This window comes from Pleurodeles waltl, chromosome 12 (genome assembly GCF_031143425.1).
Source record: "Pleurodeles waltl isolate 20211129_DDA chromosome 12, aPleWal1.hap1.20221129, whole genome shotgun sequence".
Lineage (NCBI taxonomy): Eukaryota > Metazoa > Chordata > Amphibia > Caudata > Salamandridae > Pleurodeles > Pleurodeles waltl.
Genome location: NC_090451.1, coordinates 84,442,080 through 84,463,389, shown reverse-complemented (window position 1 = coordinate 84,463,389; position 21,310 = coordinate 84,442,080). Strand labels below are relative to the sequence as shown.

At 44.5% G+C, this 21,310-nt stretch overlaps 1 protein-coding gene across 1 annotated transcript in view; it reads right to left on the bottom strand.

Moving 5' to 3' along the window:
* Positions 1-21,310, bottom strand: part of MYO1F (myosin IF) — a 235,806-nt gene that overhangs the window by 134,455 nt on the left and 80,041 nt on the right. The window contains exon 3 of the mRNA XM_069217167.1: positions 9,798-9,887. Within this exon, the coding sequence (XP_069073268.1) occupies positions 9,798-9,887 (90 nt within the window). The remainder of the gene's footprint in view (positions 1-9,797; positions 9,888-21,310) is intronic.

Genomic DNA, 21,310 nt, shown 5'->3' with positions numbered 1-21,310 from the left:
TAATACTAATGCTCTATTTTGTGGTAGTGTGGTCGAGCAGTAGGCTTATCCAAGGAGTAGTGTTAAGCATTTGTTGTACATACACAAGACAATAAATGAGGTACACACACTCAGAGACAAATCCAGCCAATAGGTTTTTATATAGAAAAATATCTTTTCTTAGTTTATTTTAAGAACCACAGGTTCAAATTCTACATGTAATATCTCATTCGAAAGGTATTGCAGGTAAGTACTTTAGGAACTTCAAATCATCAAAATTGCATGTATACTTTTCAAGTTATTGACAAATAGCTGTTTTAAAAGTGGACACTTAGTGCAATTTTCACAGTTCCTGGGGGAGGTAAGTATTTGTTAGGTTAACCAGGTAAGTAAGACACTTACAGGGCTTAGTTCTTGGTCCAAGGTAGCCCACCGTTGGGGGTTCAGAGCAACCCCAAAGTCACCACACCAGCAGCTCAGGGCCGGTCAGGTGCAGAGTTCCAAGTGGTGCCCAAAACACATAGGCTAGAATGGAGGGAAGGGGGTGCCCCGGTTCCGGTCTGCTTGCAGGTAAGTACCCGCGTCTTCGGAGGGCAGACCAGGGGGGTTTTGTAGGGCACCGGGGGGGACACACGTCCACACAGAAATTTCACCCTCAGCAGCGCGGGGGCGGCCGGGTGCAGTGTAGAAGCAAGCGTCGGGTTTTCAATGTTAATCTATGAGAGACCTCGGGATCTCTTCAGCGCTGCAGGCAGGCAAGGGGGGGATTCCTCGGGGAAACCTCCACTTGGGTAAGGGAGAGGGACTCCTGGGGGTCACTTCTCCGGTGAAAGTCCGGTCCTTCGGGTCCTGGGGGCTGCGGATGCAGGGTCTCTCCCAGGCGTCGGGACTTTAGGTTCAAGGAGTCGCGGTCAGGGGAAGCCTCGGGATTCCCTCTGCAGGCGGCGCTGTGGGGGCTCAGGGGGGACAGGTTTTGGTACTCACAGTATCAGAGTAGTCCTGGGGTCCCTCCTGAGGTGTTGGATCGCCACCAGCCGAGTCGGGGTCGCCGGGTGCAGTGTTGCAAGTCTCACGCTTCTTGCGGGGAGCTTGCAGGGTTCTTTAAAGCTGCTGGAAACAAAGTTGCAGCTTTTCTTGGAGCAGGTCCGCTGTCCTCGGGAGTTTCTTGTCTTTTCGAAGCAGGGGCAGTCCTCAGAGGATGTCGAGGTCGCTGGTCCCTTTGGAAGGCGTCGCTGGAGCAGGATCTTTGGAAGGCAGGAGACAGGCCGGTGAGTTTCTGGAGCCAAGGCAGTTGTCGTCTTCTGGTCTTCCGCTGCAGGGGTTTTCAGCTGGGCAGTCCTTCTTCTTGTAGTTGCAGGAATCTAATTTTCTAGGGTTCAGGGTAGCCCTTAAATACTAAATTTAAGGGCGTGTTTAGGTCTGGGGGGTTAGTAGCCAATGGCTACTAGCCCTGAGGGTGGGTACACCCTCTTTGTGCCTCCTCCCAAGGGGAGGGGGTCACAATCCTAACCCTATTGGGGGAATCCTCCATCTGCAAGATGGAGGATTTCTAAAAGTTAGAGTTACTTCAGCTCAGGACGCCTTAGGGGCTGTCCTGACTGGCCAGTGACTCCTCCTTGTTGCTTTCTTTGTTCCCTCCAGCCTTGCCGCCAAAAGTGGGGGCCGTGGCCGGAGGGGGCGGGCAACTCCACTAAGCTGGAGTGCCCTGCTGGGCTGTGACAAAGGGGGGAGCCTTTGAGGCTCACCGCCAGGTGTCACAGTTCCTGCCTGGGGGAGGTGTTAGCATCTCCACCCAGTGCAGGCTTTGTTACTGGCCTCAGAGTGACAAAGGCACTCTCCCCATGGGGCCAGCAACATGTCTCTAGTGTGGCAGGCTGCTGGAACCAGTCAGCCTACACAGATAGTTGGTTAAGTTTCAGGGGGCACCTCTAAGGTGCCCTCTGGGGTGTATTTTACAATAAAATGTACACTGGCATCCGTGTGCATTTATTGTGCTGAGAAGTTTGATACCAAACTTCCCAGTTTTCAGTGTAGCCATTATGGTGCTGTGGAGTTCGTGTTTGACAGACTCCCAGACCATATACTCTTATGGCTACCCTGCACTTACAATGTCTAAGGTTTTGTTTAGACACTGTAGGGGTACCATGCTCATGCACTGGTACCCTCACCTATGGTATAGTGCACCCTGCCTTAGGGCTGTAAGGCCTGCTAGAGGGGTGTCTTACCTATACTGCATAGGCAGTGAGAGGCTGGCATGGCACCCTGAGGGGAGTGCCATGTCGACTTACTCATTTTGTTCTCACTAGCACACACAGGCTTGTAAGCAGTGTGTCTGTGCTGAGTGAGGGGTCCCTAGGGTGGCATAAGACATGCTGCAGCCCTTAGAGACCTTCCTTGGCATCAGGGCCCTTGGTACTAGAAGTACCAGTTACAAGGGACTTATCTGAATGCCAGGGTGTGCCATTTGTGGATACAATGGTACATTTTAGGTGAAGGAACACTGGTGCTGGGGCCTGGTTAGCAGGGTCCCAGCACACTTCTTAGTCAAGTCAGCATCAGTATCAGGCAAAAAGTGGGGGGGTAACTGCAACAGGGAGCCATTTCTTTACACAAGCCCCCCCCAGCCCACAGGCCAGGAGACTCAGCCCAAGCTGGGAGAGTCTTCCTAGTCTGTCAGGCGAGGAAGAGTAGGAGAAATAGGCTGGTTAGTTGCAGGGCCTACTCTGCCTTACATCCTTCTGTTCAGGTCATTCCCTTTGGGGAACTGACCCACTTCCACAGTGATAGGACCTAGTCTGAATTGCCTCTTGTCTGCCTCTTCAATGTCTCCACCCATTCTTTCTATTTTGGTCTTAGAGGTGTCCACCTCTGCTAACCTTATCTTGGCCAGGGTCACCCCTAGCTTACCCAGAGAGGTTACCCAGAGCTGGAGTAACCCCACCATGACCAATAGGGTCAGGGGGCCTAACTTGCTATTTGGCATGGGGTCAGACCACCATGCTAAGGATAGTGCAGCCATAAAGGCTAACACCCAGCAGAGGCCACTGACAGCTGTCAGTGCCCAGAACCACACCTTTAGCTCTTCACCTAAAAGGGAAGGGGCTAAGTTACAGGCTTCTTTGGGTTCAGGTTGCCTGTCTGCTGTATTGGAGTGGGGGGTTACCACATCTTGTAGTAAACACCCTTCTTCCACTCTTTCTTCTGTTAGCTGAGGAGCCACCCACTCAGGTTTAACAGTTGCCTGACTAGCCAGGACTTCTTGTGGGTCAGGTTGGACTTTATCAGGGCCATTTTTGGAGTTCTCCCCTACTGGAGCAGAATCTCCTTGGCTTGCTGTAACCTTGGCTAAAGGTTGTCCACCCTTCCTACTCTGTTTTCTTTTCTTCTTCTTCTGGGGCCTGCTTGCATTTACTGCAGAGGCAGGACTTCCAGAATCCTTGGGAGAGGACTGGCACTGGACCAGTTCCTCTCTTGGGCTCTGACTAACCTCTGGGTAGTCATTTCCAAGGAGACAATCAAGGGGGAGGTCTGTACTGACTACTACCCTTCTCCAGCTAAGAGTGCCACCCACTTCTATGGGTACTAAAGCCACAGGCCTCTTAGTGACCCTGTCTAGGCTAACTCTTACCCTGGCAGTCTCACCTGGGATGTACTGGTTTGAGAGCACCAGCCTGTCATGCACAATAGTGTGACTGGCACAAGTGTCTCTCAGGGCAGTGGTTGGGATTCCATTCACCAGTAGGTGGTGGAAGTGTCTGCTTCCCTCTGGAATCTCCAACTCACCTGTTGGGCCCTGTTTCCAGTTGAAGGCTAGGAAGACCTCCTCATCTGAGGAGTCATCTCCCATGGCTACACTGGTTACCCCAGGAATTTTGTTCTGGGGTTTGTTTTTGGGACAAGAAGTGTCCTTGGTGTGGTGCCCAGACTGTTTACAGTTGTGGCACCAGGCCTTAGTGGCATCCCAGTTCTTACCCTGGTACCCACCTTTGTTTTGGGTTGTGTCTTGGGGCCCACCCACCTGTTCTGGTTTTTGGGGGCCTACAGAGGACTCTTTTTCTTTGTTTCTAGTGTCACCCACTTTTTCCTGGGGAGTTTTTGTAACCCCTTTCTTTTGGTCACCCCCAGTGGAAGTTTTGGTTACCCTAGTCTTGACCCAGTGGTCTGCCTTCTTTCCCAATTCTTGGGGAGAAATTGGACCTAGGTCTACCAGATACTGATGCAACTTTTCATTGAAGCAGTTACTTAAAATGTGTTCTTTCATAAACAAATTATAAAGCCCAACATAGTCACACACTTCATTTCCAGTTAACCAACCATCTAGTGTTTTTACTGAGTAGTCTACAAAATCAACCCAGGTCTGGCTCGAGGATTTTTGAGCCCCCCTGAATCTAATTCTATACTCCTCAGTGGAGAATCCAAAGCCCTCAATCAGGGTACCCTTCATGAGGTCATAAGATTCTGCATCTTTTCCAGAGAGTGTGAGGAGTCTATCCCTACACTTTCCAGTGAACATTTCCCAAAGGAGAGCACCCCAGTGAGATCTGTTAACTTTTCTGGTTACACAAGCCCTCTCAAAAGCTGTGAACCATTTGGTGATGTCATCACCATCTTCATATTTTGTTACAATCCCTTTGGGGATTTTTAGGATGTCAGGAGAATCTCTGACCCTATTTATGTTGCTGCCACCATTGATGGGTCCTAGGCCCATCTCTTGTCTTTCCCTCTCTATGGCTAGGATCTGTCTTTCCAAAGCCAATCTTTTGGCCATCCTGGCTAACTGGATGTCCTCTTCACTGGGGCTATCCTCAGTGATTTCAGAGGTGTTGGTCTCTCCTGTGAGGGAACCAGCATCTCTGACTATTATTTTTGGAGTCAGGGTTTGAGGGACCCTGTTCTCCCTAGATAGGACTGGTAGGGGGGAATTGTCCTCCAAGTCACTATCCTCTTCCTCTGAGTTGCCACCCTCAGAGGGGTTGGCCTTTTCAAACTCTGCCAAAAGCTCCTGGAGCTGTATTTTGGTAGGTTTGGGGCCCATTGTTATTTTCTTTATTTTACAGAGTGACCTTAGCTCCCTCATCTTAAGATGGAGGTAAGGTGTGGTGTCGAGTTCCACCACAGTCACATCTGTGCTAGACATTTTGCTTCTAAAAGTTGGAATACTTTTTAAGAATCTACAACTGGTTCTAGAATCTAATTCAAACTTTTACAAACTTTTAAACTCTAAAAGGAATGCTAAACAGGATCTAACACAAGGCCCTAGCAGGTCTTTTAAGAATTTAGAAAACTTTTCAAATTGCAAAAATCAATTTCTAATGACAATTTTGGAATTTGTCGTGTGATCAGGTATTGGCTGAGTAGTCCAGCAAATGCAAAGTCTTGTACCCCACCGCTGATCCACCAATGTAGGAAGTTGGCTCTGTATGTGCTATTTCAAAGTAAGGAATAGCATGCACAGAGTCCAAGGGTTCCCCTTAGAGGTAAAATAGTGGTAAAAATAGATAATACTAATGCTCTATTTTGTGGTAGTGTGGTCGAGCAGTAGGCTTATCCAAGGAGTAGTGTTAAGCATTTGTTGTACATACACAAGACAATAAATGAGGTACACACACTCAGAGACAAATCCAGCCAATAGGTTTTTATATAGAAAAATATCTTTTCTTAGTTTATTTTAAGAACCACAGGTTCAAATTCTACATGTAATATCTCATTCGAAAGGTATTGCAGGTAAGTACTTTAGGAACTTCAAATCATCAAAATTGCATGTATACTTTTCAAGTTATTGACAAATAGCTGTTTTAAAAGTGGACACTTAGTGCAATTTTCACAGTTCCTGGGGGAGGTAAGTATTTGTTAGGTTAACCAGGTAAGTAAGACACTTACAGGGCTTAGTTCTTGGTCCAAGGTAGCCCACCGTTGGGGGTTCAGAGCAACCCCAAAGTCACCACACCAGCAGCTCAGGGCCGGTCAGGTGCAGAGTTCCAAGTGGTGCCCAAAACACATAGGCTAGAATGGAGGGAAGGGGGTGCCCCGGTTCCGGTCTGCTTGCAGGTAAGTACCCGCGTCTTCGGAGGGCAGACCAGGGGGGTTTTGTAGGGCACCGGGGGGGACACACGTCCACACAGAAATTTCACCCTCAGCAGCGCGGGGGCGGCCGGGTGCAGTGTAGAAGCAAGCGTCGGGTTTTCAATGTTAATCTATGAGAGACCTCGGGATCTCTTCAGCGCTGCAGGCAGGCAAGGGGGGGATTCCTCGGGGAAACCTCCACTTGGGTAAGGGAGAGGGACTCCTGGGGGTCACTTCTCCGGTGAAAGTCCGGTCCTTCGGGTCCTGGGGGCTGCGGATGCAGGGTCTCTCCCAGGCGTCGGGACTTTAGGTTCAAGGAGTCGCGGTCAGGGGAAGCCTCGGGATTCCCTCTGCAGGCGGCGCTGTGGGGGCTCAGGGGGGACAGGTTTTGGTACTCACAGTATCAGAGTAGTCCTGGGGTCCCTCCTGAGGTGTTGGATCGCCACCAGCCGAGTCGGGGTCGCCGGGTGCAGTGTTGCAAGTCTCACGCTTCTTGCGGGGAGCTTGCAGGGTTCTTTAAAGCTGCTGGAAACAAAGTTGCAGCTTTTCTTGGAGCAGGTCCGCTGTCCTCGGGAGTTTCTTGTCTTTTCGAAGCAGGGGCAGTCCTCAGAGGATGTCGAGGTCGCTGGTCCCTTTGGAAGGCGTCGCTGGAGCAGGATCTTTGGAAGGCAGGAGACAGGCCGGTGAGTTTCTGGAGCCAAGGCAGTTGTCGTCTTCTGGTCTTCCGCTGCAGGGGTTTTCAGCTGGGCAGTCCTTCTTCTTGTAGTTGCAGGAATCTAATTTTCTAGGGTTCAGGGTAGCCCTTAAATACTAAATTTAAGGGCGTGTTTAGGTCTGGGGGGTTAGTAGCCAATGGCTACTAGCCCTGAGGGTGGGTACACCCTCTTTGTGCCTCCTCCCAAGGGGAGGGGGTCACAATCCTAACCCTATTGGGGGAATCCTCCATCTGCAAGATGGAGGATTTCTAAAAGTTAGAGTTACTTCAGCTCAGGACGCCTTAGGGGCTGTCCTGACTGGCCAGTGACTCCTCCTTGTTGCTTTCTTTGTTCCCTCCAGCCTTGCCGCCAAAAGTGGGGGCCGTGGCCGGAGGGGGCGGGCAACTCCACTAAGCTGGAGTGCCCTGCTGGGCTGTGACAAAGGGGGGAGCCTTTGAGGCTCACCGCCAGGTGTCACAGTTCCTGCCTGGGGGAGGTGTTAGCATCTCCACCCAGTGCAGGCTTTGTTACTGGCCTCAGAGTGACAAAGGCACTCTCCCCATGGGGCCAGCAACATGTCTCTAGTGTGGCAGGCTGCTGGAACCAGTCAGCCTACACAGATAGTTGGTTAAGTTTCAGGGGGCACCTCTAAGGTGCCCTCTGGGGTGTATTTTACAATAAAATGTACACTGGCATCCGTGTGCATTTATTGTGCTGAGAAGTTTGATACCAAACTTCCCAGTTTTCAGTGTAGCCATTATGGTGCTGTGGAGTTCGTGTTTGACAGACTCCCAGACCATATACTCTTATGGCTACCCTGCACTTACAATGTCTAAGGTTTTGTTTAGACACTGTAGGGGTACCATGCTCATGCACTGGTACCCTCACCTATGGTATAGTGCACCCTGCCTTAGGGCTGTAAGGCCTGCTAGAGGGGTGTCTTACCTATACTGCATAGGCAGTGAGAGGCTGGCATGGCACCCTGAGGGGAGTGCCATGTCGACTTACTCATTTTGTTCTCACTAGCACACACAGGCTTGTAAGCAGTGTGTCTGTGCTGAGTGAGGGGTCCCTAGGGTGGCATAAGACATGCTGCAGCCCTTAGAGACCTTCCTTGGCATCAGGGCCCTTGGTACTAGAAGTACCAGTTACAAGGGACTTATCTGAATGCCAGGGTGTGCCATTTGTGGATACAATGGTACATTTTAGGTGAAGGAACACTGGTGCTGGGGCCTGGTTAGCAGGGTCCCAGCACACTTCTTAGTCAAGTCAGCATCAGTATCAGGCAAAAAGTGGGGGGGTAACTGCAACAGGGAGCCATTTCTTTACAGACAGTATTTCCATTGTCCAGATTCGTGCTGCGATATAGTTTAGGTGGTTGAAAATGATTGAAGCTGCGAGGCTACCGCTGATATTTGCCATTTTTATGTCTAGTGGGCGATTGGCTGTGTTAACGCTTTTTGGGGTGTCCTGGATACTGTGCTTAAAGCCCAGGTGAGGTGGGTTAGGTTTGCTTAAATATTTGTGTTTTACCAATTCATTTATTTTTAGTACCTGTACGTTTAGTTGTTTGAGTCGAATACCTATTTGCACATTTAGAGACTTCGCAATTTGCTCCTAATTCAAATATTTCCGAACTGTTCTGCGAAGCTCCTCCTCTGAAACCTTATTATGCCTGGTATACATTTTATTTCGATTTACATGGTGCATTTCTATGATCCAGTTTTTGTGCCCTTTTGTCGCAGATTTTAGTACACTTTTGTTGGCTTTAATAATTGTTTCAATTCATTACATTGTTGCTGATATGCATCTTAGGGAACAGTAATGGGTTCCATGGGTGTTTTTATCATTTTAACTGTTTTATGATGACTTTGTGTTTGTATGCACTTTTTATAATCCTGGAGATCGAAATTAATTATTAATTGATTGGTTACTATTTTAATAAATCACACAATAAAACGATTGAATAGAAATTAAATTCCTCCCTGTCCATCAACCTCACTCTTTAAATTGCTATTGGACCAAGTTGTTCACAGCTGAGGAGGCTCTGACTTTATATAACTTTAGGTGGTTTAATGTGGAATTTTGACTAACCTCACTAGTATTTAAAAAAACGAAGTACTGCAGTGCGATGTTTTTTCCTGGCAATGTATTACTTCTGCCAAAAATTGTATGTTAGGTTGGGAGAAACACAAATTAGCGTTACACTTCTGAAAATACGTAGTGATAGCTGAAGGGAAGAGCGTTACACAGAAGGCACCGATCAGAAGATCAACATGGTGAACAGTAGGGCATTATTATATTATTAGATATAGCAAAGGGGAAGGCAGAGACAGATCTGGGCTAGTGGTCGTTTCTAGTACCAAAGATAGAACAAACAGTAAAAAGCAGAATAATGTAATTTAGAATTATAGTACCATGTAAAAGCATCTCTATTGCGAGAGACACCAGTGGTTTCTGGAGTGATTTGATGGGGGAGGTGGGGATACTTGATAACAGACTACCCACACAGTAGCAACATCCCAAATATCTATATAATAATGAGGCTCCAGGCTTTAGATTGGGTATAATACAGTTTGTGGTAAACTCTTAATCTCACCCTAGTTTTTTTCAACGGTTCCTACACATCACTGATGCTGTAGCATTTTTTCTACATCTAGTGGGATTAGGTTGTCATTTCATGTGGGTTTGATCTATAGCCCATTTGGTATAATTATTAAGGAAATAAAAGTCCAAAATTAGTTATGGCGCTCAACAAACACGTCAGGTGTTTGTTATTTTAAAACTAACTTAATCCAGATATGCACTTCCCCTATTCCGTTTGGTTAGGTTTCCCATTGAGGCAGGATCCTTTGAACAACTTTGATATTATGAAAGAAGTCGGTTCTTTGGTTCGGTACATCAAAGATGAGTTTGCATGATGTTAAATGCATGTTATGTCCATCTGTCAGTATTTTACTGTTGCATTCGCTAAGAAAACAGTATGTATGATCCCTCCCATTAATCTTCATCAACACTACTAATGTCTGCTTTCTGTGAAATTTCAGAAAGGATACTCACGGCTCCTTGGTAGAGGTCAATCTCCCGGTCGGTGAAATAAGGCATCTGTTTGAAAGGGTTTACGGAGATGAGCACAGAGCCAATGTAGGTCTGAGCTGTTGGTTAAGGGAGGGTTAACATATAACTGTATACATTTGGCAGATAAATACATCACACATCCCACGTACTCTCAAAGACATAAGCAGAGGAAACGTGCACCAATTCTTTTTAACCTGCTTGTCTAACAGTTGCCCCGGGGACTTACATTTCCATATAATACTTACACTGTGGCATGAGGGAATGCAATTTTCATTGTAGTAGGACACATTTTAGCTACATAATTTAAGGTGATCATTCCCTACCTTTCTTGTCCAGTTGTACGCTACAAAAAATTGCATTTGTTGTTTCTGCTATATTGTTGTCAAAGGGGTCTGAGTAGCACTGTCTGCCCTTTGTCCACTACTAACAGTGTCAACAGAATAAAAGACAGTGGTGTCTTAATAGATACAGCCTTTTACTATACAAATTCACCCCGCCTCACTCCCCTTATCAAGAAAGGATCATCAATTAACCCAAACCATAACATTCAAGGTTATGAGAGTTCTTCGTTTTGTGTTGGAGGGCCACGGGCCACGGGTTGCCCCTTCCTACCCAACTGTAAATCAGCATACCGTGGGGGAAATCATCTCAACATGATTCATTTGGTTAGCAGCGTTCATATGAAAACATACCTTACTGTTTCTGGACCTTGAAGTTTGATTCAAGAATGTCATAAGACTACATCCACAGTAACAGTAACCAGGGTGATTTTTTCAATTGTGTGCCCTTTTAATTATAGATCACTTTCTAGAATTTCTCAGAAATTAGAACAAACTTGGTAAATAGTCATAGCTGACGTTGATAGACTGGCTCTCGTTAGGGCCTCCTGAGCCCTATGTAAAAATTGTTGCTAGTTGTGTTGTTCAGTGACCTATGTTATATAGACAACAGATTTGGAATTTACTGCTTAAACACCATGAGGTCGTCTGGATCAGGCACACGGGCAGAAGAATCAGGCAAGATGTTACAGTACGAGGTCAAGGGAGGAAGGCGCTACAGAACATTTGAGGAGTTGGGACATTGACTGGGCACACAACTCAATGTACTAAGAGTGTTTATCATTAGTGTCCCCGGACTGTAAATTCAGCTGAATGATCAAAGTGCTTGGCAATTGTATTTCAGTGTGGCATGCCTATTAATGACAGCTATAGTCCATCATACTGGCTTACTGGCATGCTGGTTTAAATGGACCCAAAACTGAAATAAAGGGCGCCATCCAGCACCAACTCGAACAAGGTGATTTGTATTATTTCCATATAGAAAGAGAGAAAGGGTATCTACCCTGGTAGGATCATAAGACTCCAGGCTAATTGCTGGTGATATATTAAAACGTGGCCATCTATACTTCTAAAATTGGTATTACACAACAGTCCATATTGAAATGGGCATCAAGCGCAGACATAACGAGATGCATAGTTTGGTGGTATAATACCAATGTACAACCGAAAGGCAAAACCCTGGAGAACTTTCATCCCAGTTTTCCCACTGAAGGTCATTAGTGATGCATTGGCATCCTAATCTGTGCCTGACTTTTAACGACTTTCTCGCTGTATACAGTCTGATTCTCTACAGTTTTATCATTGTTTCCACACCCTGTGGAAATGTTATCCTTTTGTTGCCCAGTTGTTGAAACTTATCCAATTGGTGTTGTTTCTGAAACAGGGAGCAACATTACTTTTTTTTTCTTTTTACCTTAGGGCCATTCTCTCATTACTGTTCCAGCTCAGAATTGGTCTCCTGAAGACCCCAGAATAACCCCTGATCCCTGCATTTATCTCCTTTCTGATTATGTTTATAAGAGTCAAGTAGAGATGTTTTCTCCATCCATCAATGACCAAAGCAGACTCTTCTAGGCGGCCTTTTTCTTAAGCCAGATAATGGCCAAACTGGCAGACTTTATAAACTCACTAGACACCCCATAGAAGATGAATACTACTGATTACTTCTGTATTGTTGTTAATGTGCAACATTCTAAAATCAATTCCTTTAACATCGGTCTATTTTGGGAGTAAAATAGGCCATGCTTTAGTCAAATAAAAAAACAAGCAGGTCCTTTTTAGTGCTTCACAGGGCCTGAAGACATGTGAGTCCCTGGAAAAGATGTTCGGGATTTCCAGGAGAAGGTGACCCAAAGACCCACAAGCATGAAATATGATCGTGTGGGGCTAAAATGAATCCAAGCAAAGGTTTATTTCCATAGACCGCTATGTGTCGCCTAGGACATTACTGAGAGCTAAAACATTAAGTGAAACACCAACCAACCAAAGCGTTATTGCACAATTATTTAAAATCATTGCAATTACACAAAGACAAGCATTGTTATATTACAAATAGAGTAAGGTAAGACTCTGAAATAATTATGTGTAATTATTAGCTATATTAGTTATCAAACACAATACTTTGAAGTATAAAGCACATGAATTAGAGAATTGCCTGATGGATATCCAAGGTGAACCACGATGTGGCATTTTTTATTTGCTTCAATTTTGACAGTGAAATAGTTATGATAATCAGTTTACACTCTGGAATTTGGAAATGGGAGATAAGGCTATACCTTCGCCTTGTAAAAGAGTGTCTCTGACCTGGTTTGTGGATGAGGAGCGTGTGTTTTGGTTTGAGAATAGTGGCATGACGGATTTTCATGGTAGCCGGGGATTTCGCCAAATATGCCTTGCAAGCAAATTCATGAGTTCTTAACTTGACCATGAATCTAAAAGTCTTTCAATAGATGGCTTTCAGGGATAGCATGAAGTGGTCCCATTTATCAAGTTCTGGGCACATTCTATCTGCCTCATTTTTTACTATTTGAGGTCTTAAGAGATGTTTAAGAGGGCAATGTAGATAGCCTGTCACTGCAGTCTATACTGGCTATGACTATAGCATGGTTAGTTTTGAGGAATGGTGAGAGAGAGAGTTGAAATTTAGGTCTATTGATCACTTCATAAATTTTTTACTCTAAAATATGATTTTGGCGTGTTTAAATGAGGTGTGGTGAGTGCCTGAGATAAGGGTCTAGTTATGGAAATGCTAAAATCCAAGACTTAAAAATATTCCATTGAGATGGACCACAAAGGGGAGGGCCTTCCTAAGTGAGCAAATCATTTTGAAAGAATGGAATTACTTGTCTGTCAGTGGCAGATGTGCATCCATCTTGTGGCTCAGAAACTAGCAATTTGCTGCTGGGAAGAACATGATCACGTCATGTTCTTGTACAAACTATGGCTTTGCTAAACTGGGGAAGTTAAACATGCTTCCGGTTTGATGGAAAAAGATGTTTAGGTTCAACTGTATTTTAAAGTTTTCATCTCACCCACAGGGCGCTGTTGAGTATTTTGAGAGAAACATAGCCTTTAACTTGTTCCCATCAACTTTAAAATTCTTCACCCCTCCCCCTGCAAGGCTTCCTTGTTTTGCTCATCCCAAGTGGTGTAAGTCTGTTGCATTCCTTTACCCTTTCTCTGTATGGTACTTCTCCATTAATTGGCCTCAGACCGATGGCAGACTAATATTTGAGTCACGTCCTTTTGTATGTCTCAATTCTTTGAGGCATTTAGGCATGACAGTTCTTTAAAATTGTTTGCCAATAGTTGCATGAAGGGGTGCCATGTAACAACATAGGCCTTAAGTATGTTTTCCACTGAGAGCATTATTTTCACTGTGGTGATGATGCTCAAGATCTGTAGTAGCCAAGCTGAATGCGTGGGGGGCAAATCTTTGACCCAAAGCAGCAAGATCACTTTGTATTGCTGCTGTCTGTGCCAGTGTCAGCTGTTTGCTTCTGATCTCAGGGATTTTGATGACCTGCATGATGGAAACTGTCTGCCTGAGAGGACCACCCCAGGGTCCAATAGGATCTGTGTTTCAGAGCCCTCTTTAAATCCTTAATCGACTCATCCCAGAACCTCCCAATTTTGGGGCACCTCCACAATAGGTGGACAAGTGTCTTCACAGCTCCCTCATCACTTCCAGCAGAGCATGCTGTTTGCAGTGTTCCACCTTCCTACCTGCTCAGAAGTTCTATACCAGTACATCCGTACCTTGCATTGGGCTTCTTGTAGGTGGACATTGATAGCGAATGTACATGCTTTCTCATGAAGCTCACCCCACTCTTTAAATGAAAAGCCCTCTCCCAGTTATTTGTTGTTGTCTCTGTGTCTTGATTTGCAGTGGGATGTCAATAAGGCAACTTGTACATTTTGGAAATTAGAGCTTTGTTATGGGGGGGAAAAAGATGCTTAAAATATTTTGCAAAGGAGATTAATTAATCATGAAGTGCGGATTCGCAGGGAAAAGGAAGATGAGATCATCTGTAAATTTTTATCAGGCTCCAAGTCTCACTCACTCAATCTCTATTCACATTTCCATGCTGACTTTGGCAGAAGGATTCCTTGGGGTTATAATTAATTATTAATAGTGTCTAGTTTGGATACATATGTATGTAACTATTTAGACAAGTTCAAGTGACCATGTGGTGAAATTATTTGCATCATAGTCGACCCCTCACAGGGCACAAATGATTGGAAACGTTATCAGCATTTGCTGTTTGTATGTACGCGTTTCTGTATGTGTATGTATGAATATGGTATTTCTATAGTGTGAAACTAACCAAAAGGCAGGGGTCAAAAACAAGCTTAAAGTCAAAGCATAATAGAAGAGAAGGCTAGCCTGTTGAATAATCCCATTGTGATTTAGTGTTCCTTACAGAGGTGAGTCCTCAACTCTTTCCTAAATTGAAGCATAGTTGGGAAGGTTCTGATGGATATGGGGTTATTGTCCAGATCCTGGGTGCTATGAGGGAAAAGGCGAGGTGCTCTTCTGTTTTCTTTTTGGCGCCTATTAGTCTGCTGCCTGATGGTGTGGCTGTGTTTGTGCTTTGAACCAGCAGAGATGATGTGCATATCTGTAAGATAGGCAGGGATGCAGGTAATGATAGCTTTGTAAGTGATGCAGTTGATTTGAATATCGGGCTGGCCGGCAAGTAGAAGCAATGGAGTGGGGGGTAATGTGATCATATTTCTTCAGGCCCTGGATTAGATGTCCTCTGGCATGTAGAATGCTCCTAAGAGGTGCCAGATTCGAGACTGGGAGGCCATGGAGAAGTGCTTTACCATCATCTGGAGTATGAGGACTTGAACAGCAGTTCTGAAGTCACTTTCTGGAAGAAACAGTTTGACTTTCTTTGAAAGATACAGTTGACACCATGTTTTCTTTTTGGCAACATGATCTGAAGGTGCGGTTGGTGTCCAGGGTGAATCCAACTGACCTGGCATTCAAGGAGAATTAGGGTTCCTAGCCTTCAAGGCTCAAGTCATTGAGCGAGGTCTGTACAGTATTTTGTTGTTCATGGCAAATAGCAGGAAATTTGTCTTGAATCAGTTGACCTTAGGTAAACCTTGGACATCCTCATCTGAATGATGTGCAAGCAGTGTTTGAGGTGTTGGATGTCTGAAGCGAAGGAGACTTTCAAGTAAATTTGTGTATAATTGGCATATTAGCGAATCTTGATGCTGTTATCTCTGAACAGAACACCAAGCGGCTCCTTGTAAAGGTTGAAGATGACAGAAGTCAGTAGAGAACACTAGGAGACTCCAAATGTGATAAGGATCTTTTGGGACCCGGATGTGCCCATGTAAGCCAACTGATGTTGGTTGGAGAGGTAGGAGGAGAACCAGTGAAGGCCACTGTTTATAAATTCCATTTAGGATTCAAGGGCACGTATGAGGTTGGGATGGTCCTATTAGTGATCCCAGCTGGAATAAAATTTCAACTGACAGCTGTAAAGGAGCACACAACTTTAAAAGATTTTCTGAAATTCTAAACAAAGTGTTCCCTTCCCAAGATCCATTGTATTCTTATCCGCTGGTGGTGGCACTGTTGGTTGCGAATGGCAACTATCAGCCTATAATACATTAAGTCCACCTTGATTGAACTTGACTTGACACTAATTTATCCATTTTATGACTATAACATTGTTGCTGTTTTGTCTCTGACTGCTGATCCTGTGCTCCAGTTCCCGTTTCAAACTGCATATTCTCATGCGTACCCCTGCCTTTCAGTTTTGCCTGAATTCCTGTTTTTGGTAGTTTCTCTTCATCTCTAACAGCACAAAGTGTAATTGGTTGAGCCCCACAACTGACCCTGAAAGAGCGTTTTTTTATAGTTTGAGATATCTGTATCCAGCTATTACTATGAGGATACATCCATCTTCAGCAGCAACAAAAAAGAGTGTACATTCCTCAAGAGAGATTGGACTTTGTTCTCAAGCACTTTAGGACACTTGTAGCGAAGATGTGCATATTAACAATCTGAGGAAGAGCTGAATATCTCTTAAGGAATTCAGAAACTCAAAGCTTCGTATTGCCGTACCTACAGTCTCTTAAATGGCTTGCCATTGAAAAACACTGTCTTTTCTGTGTTCTATACATTCGCCATTAAGCATTAAGCATTTTCATTTGACCTGCCCAAATTGCATCCAGTTAATGTTTACCCCGTGTCTCTTTTGACAGCACCTGCATTCAGCATCATCAAATTTCTACCCTTACTTCAAAAAATGCAAAAGGTCAAAGCCCATTTAGCTACCTTATTGCTAAAGCCTGGAAACAGTCACCACTCAGCCTACTCTCCTTCATGCCTTTAATTATCTGTCAAAAAATACTTAAACCTATATAGCAGAAAATATACGTTTTGTCAGTCGAGTAATTAGGTGCTGATGAACTATCTGATTAAACAATGCTTCTTGTTCCATTACCAATGTCTCATTTGACCTAAAAAGTCTTTATGATCACCTTTGTCAAACAGAGTAGCATATCCTCCCTTTGCTATAAAATTCGGACACTATCAGCATACATTGCAACACTTATGTTCTTGTTATGAGGAGTTGCATGGCTCATCCAACACCAGTAGTCTTAGATGACCCTCTAAATGCGTAGTATGCTAAAGGAAAGGTATATCAATTAACATTTTACAGACCCCCACAACCAGGTTTTGATTTATCAACTAGTGCATACCCTCACTCTAGCCACCACGTTTACTTGCATTTATCATAGTCATTGACATGAACTTCAGTGTTGCACTGCCTCTTTCAAACACACAGAAGAAGTTGTGATTGACAAAACCCAATAACCTTGCTTAGTGGAGTATTGTAGCAAGGTGACAGTATTATGTGGTGTGACTGGGGAGTCTCACCATGTAATATTATTACGTTACCCAGTAGTGGATCTCGGGTTCACACTAGTAAACCTTAGCTTAATCCTGGTAGTGTGGCAAAGAGCAGTCAGCCTACTTAGAGGAATATGTGTAAAGCATTTCACAATACCAACATGGATGATAAGTAAATGGCAGGACTCTAAAGAAATCAGTCACCAATTTAGAAAAATAAAGCAGATTTTTATGTAAATCTTGACACCAAAACAAACTTTTTAAGTTACACACAACCGGACTTATGAATTTTAGAAGCTTTGAAAAACAGGGTATTTTCACTGTTTAAATAGCTCCCATTGAAGTCACTAGAGAAAGTCAAGGTGTGCACTTGGACACTTGCAGGGTGAGCTCCAGGGAACCCTTTTGGACTTAAGGTTCTGCGGGGACTAAGAGTCAACAGTCACTTTCTTATTACCATGCCCAGGGAGTCCGGGTGCGGAGGTGCTTTGGCTGTCCTTGGTGCTGACGGGCCCACGGCTACTGGTGCGTTTGCACCACTTGGCAAACGGGTACTTGGGGGTGGACACATGTTCTACCCTTTGGATGTAGAGGTCTTTAGGGGGCCAAGACCAGAAATCGATAGTAGGAAGTTCGCCACCACATCTGGTGGCTCTGGGTGCAGAGGTGGCTTCTAGCTGTCAATCACGGGAGATGGTCGTGCCCAAAAATGCTTTGGTGCTCCTTTCGAGGTCACTCTCTTCAGGATGCAGAACCACGGGAGAGGAGCCGTTGCTGGGGGTCTGCTCTGGAGTCGGTGATGTCTGAGTGGCTGCTGGTTTCTGGATTGGCGACAGACAAGCCTTGGTAGCATGGTAGCTGCAAAGGTGGTCCACTGGCACTTCGATGGTTGGAGGTCATCCGGTGGGGAGTAGAGACTTGAAATTTGGCAGAGATTTCACTCAACCCTTTAGATGCTGGACACAAAGTTTCTTTAGGCTCACTCTCACGGAGCCTGTCGGCCCGCAATTCTTTGACTTCAGCACAACGGTTACTTCTGCAGGTTGCAGGGGACTGGTACCACCAGTCAGAGGAGTGTTTCTTGGCTTCTTGGTATTCACGGGGGTCCCTTTTGTTCGGACCAATGAGCTTTCACCATGGGCACACATCAGTCACGCAGTTCCAGTAGTGGTCTCGTTGGGTCACTTCTGTGTTCTCTCTTCTCTCTGTGGCTGGAGTCCAGTTCCTTTTGTTGGTGACAACATTTTCTTTGTGCCTCTTCTTCTTTGCAAGTAAGATCTGAGGGTCTGCAGGCAGGAGAGCCCCTTAAATGCTGGTTTAGGGGGTGTTAAGGGTGTGAGAGGCAGTGGCCAATGGGCTACTAGTCCTTGTGACTAGTCCACCCTTGAAGGGACGACGTCCTGTGGGAGTACTTCACTTTTCTACCCAGAATCCAGTATTCCTACAGTTTGCCAAGACGGCAGAACCCTCCCCTTGGCTGTACAGACCTCTTAGCCCACCCTAAAGATGTGGCTAGCCTTTTGGAGGTCTACTTCTCATGCATAGCTAATATTCCACCTGTCAGGCTGGAGAGGGTGGGAAGGACTTTGTCCTCCACTGGGGGGACAAGTAATTACATATGAGGAGTGGGGGAAGTCTTTGAGACTCACTGGCTTGATTACCTTTTACACTAGCCAACCTGGGAGGGAGGAGGTGTGAACCCCTGCTTGGCCAGGCCCTTGGCACTGAAGTCTGGTTAGTCAGCCTCAGTACACTAAGAGGTCAAAAACAACAGCATCAATCAGCAAAAAGTGGGGGTGACCATGCATAAAGAGGCTCTTTATAACATGCATGCATATAGTTCCTCTAAACAAAATTAGAAGTGAGTGAATGGTGAATGCCATTGTGCACTCAGATTCAGAAAAATGCCCTGAAATTCATCTAGCCGAAAACCATCTTGATCTTCAAATTAAACAGTCAAACATATGTGGTTCTAGTAAGTGTACAGATTTGGTGTCAAGCTTTCTCTGAGACTCTGGATATTTTTCTAAGTCTGCAATTCCTTTTGCAACTGTGACAAATGTTACTGTGTGCATTAACAGTTTTCCAGTTAATAAGGTGTCAATGAAAGATATTTGCCAGGTGAAATTTTGACTGATAATTAGGATCAGCTAGAATCAAAAGCTATTGTTTCCATTATCTGTGTACAGTCTTGTATAGTGAGGCCAGCCATCTACCAGTGGGCCAATGAGGTATAAATACAGCCTTGGATTTTGAAGTTAGCCAATGTCACTAGGTTTTCTTGAAGGGCAGTTGCTAAGGAGATGCTGTTGGCTTACTGCACAGTAATACTTTCAACCATGGGTGACAAATTGAAGTAGACCGAGGACTAAATTGGTTCCCACTTGGGTTAGAGAAGGTTGGGTGTTTATCTACAGAAAATATATAGATTAGATATAAGAGGTACTATGAACTATTCAGTTGTGTGAAAAGAGCAAATCCTACAAGGAGATGTCACGGTATGGTGTCTTTAATATCTATAGAATGTGGTCATTTAGAATTCTCATAACGTGACCTAATGTATTCCATTCTCTGCCCTTTTCCCAAACAGTAATATTCATTCTTTTTTCAATGCAATACTCTTAATTTCTACTTCTGATCTCTGTGTTTGAATTGTGTTGTAATGTTGCTTGCAACGATCCCTCACTTCACATGTATAATATTCTCTTCCATGGGATTCTCATCAATAGTCAAAAGTACTGAATATTCCCGGCCATGTGCGAGGACCACGGAGCACATTTTAAATAAATATATATATATATGTAAATATATATATATCAAGGCTGTTGGATATTTGGGAATAAAGGATACATTTCACTAAGCTGACAAGAGTGCCGTCTTGTGAATCACGGATGATTTGATATATATGTATAACAAAATGATTGTGTGTAGTACCTTTAAATACACACACACACACACACATATATATATATATATATATATACATAAATATATATATATATATATATATATATATATAGTATAGGCTAAAATATGCCTAAATGATATTGAGTATTAATTTAAGCAATCATCTCACAGTATGAACTATTTCTGTAATTCAGAAAACAAGAGACAAAAGGTGTAATTACAGCCTTTATTTGACAAGGAAACTGTAATGAAATGAAAGGCACTGTTAGCCAATAGACTGCATTTACAAGTATAACACATCAGAGGACCCTCTGCATTCCATCATGCCCCACAGGGTCAGTTTTTTATTCCGGCTTCTTCAGTCAGGATCCTGGAGCACTGAGCTCTTCAGTTTTGTGACATTTCAGTCAAAACCATTATTTTACAAATCATGCTATTTTACTATCATTCAACAGTTTTTGGTATATTAGTCTGCTTTTCTGACTGGAGAATATATTTTTCTGTCAAATTATGACTTCACTATTTGTGAAGCGCCCTTTTGGTAAAAAGAAGGCGCAAACTGACCCACATTCAGCCTGTATTATTTGTCTATCTAAATCTCATCTTCCAGAGACATGTCATCACTGTCCGAAGCTGTCCAGAATAATTTTAAGAGAAGATCAGGCTGTACGGCTTGCAAGAGAGAGGAAATACAGGATCTTCAAGAGACCATGAGGAGTCTCAATCATTCTTCAAAGAGCCGTCCTTTAATTATAAACATGTACACAGAGGAAGATCACGAGAAAAAACACAATTTCCCACTGACATTGACAGGTAGGGTTCAAAGTGGGGAAAATTCCTGTGTGTTCGCCGTCGATGTTGTAAGTGACAACTGGCATGCAAGGTATAACGTTGAAGACTTCCATGGCATCGAACCTGCCCCTGCCATTGTGAAGGTCATGGTCGAGATCAGCACCAACAGCTCCGTCAATGTCAAACTGCCACCTGCAATCGATGTCGAAGCACCCGCTGTCGTCATCAAGACTGATTTCGAGATGCTCGCCGACAACTCTGTTGACATCAACTGGGCATCAGCGGTCAATGTCAAGACACACGGCAATGCTAAAAGAAACAACGTTGAGGGATGTCTGGCAGCCATAAATGTCAAAACAGCCATCAAAACGAAGTTTGTTGAGGTCACACCAGCTGATGTTGAGGCAGTTAGAAAAATCACGATTTAAGTCAGACACACCCTGTAAGTGGCTATCGACGTTAAGAAGCCGGTCTTGCTCATCAGACATTCGGATTTTGTCAGATGAGCATAGAGAACCAAGATTTGTCATTCCAGTGAGGACTCCTCCTGATCCACCTGTTGATCTATCACCACGGTG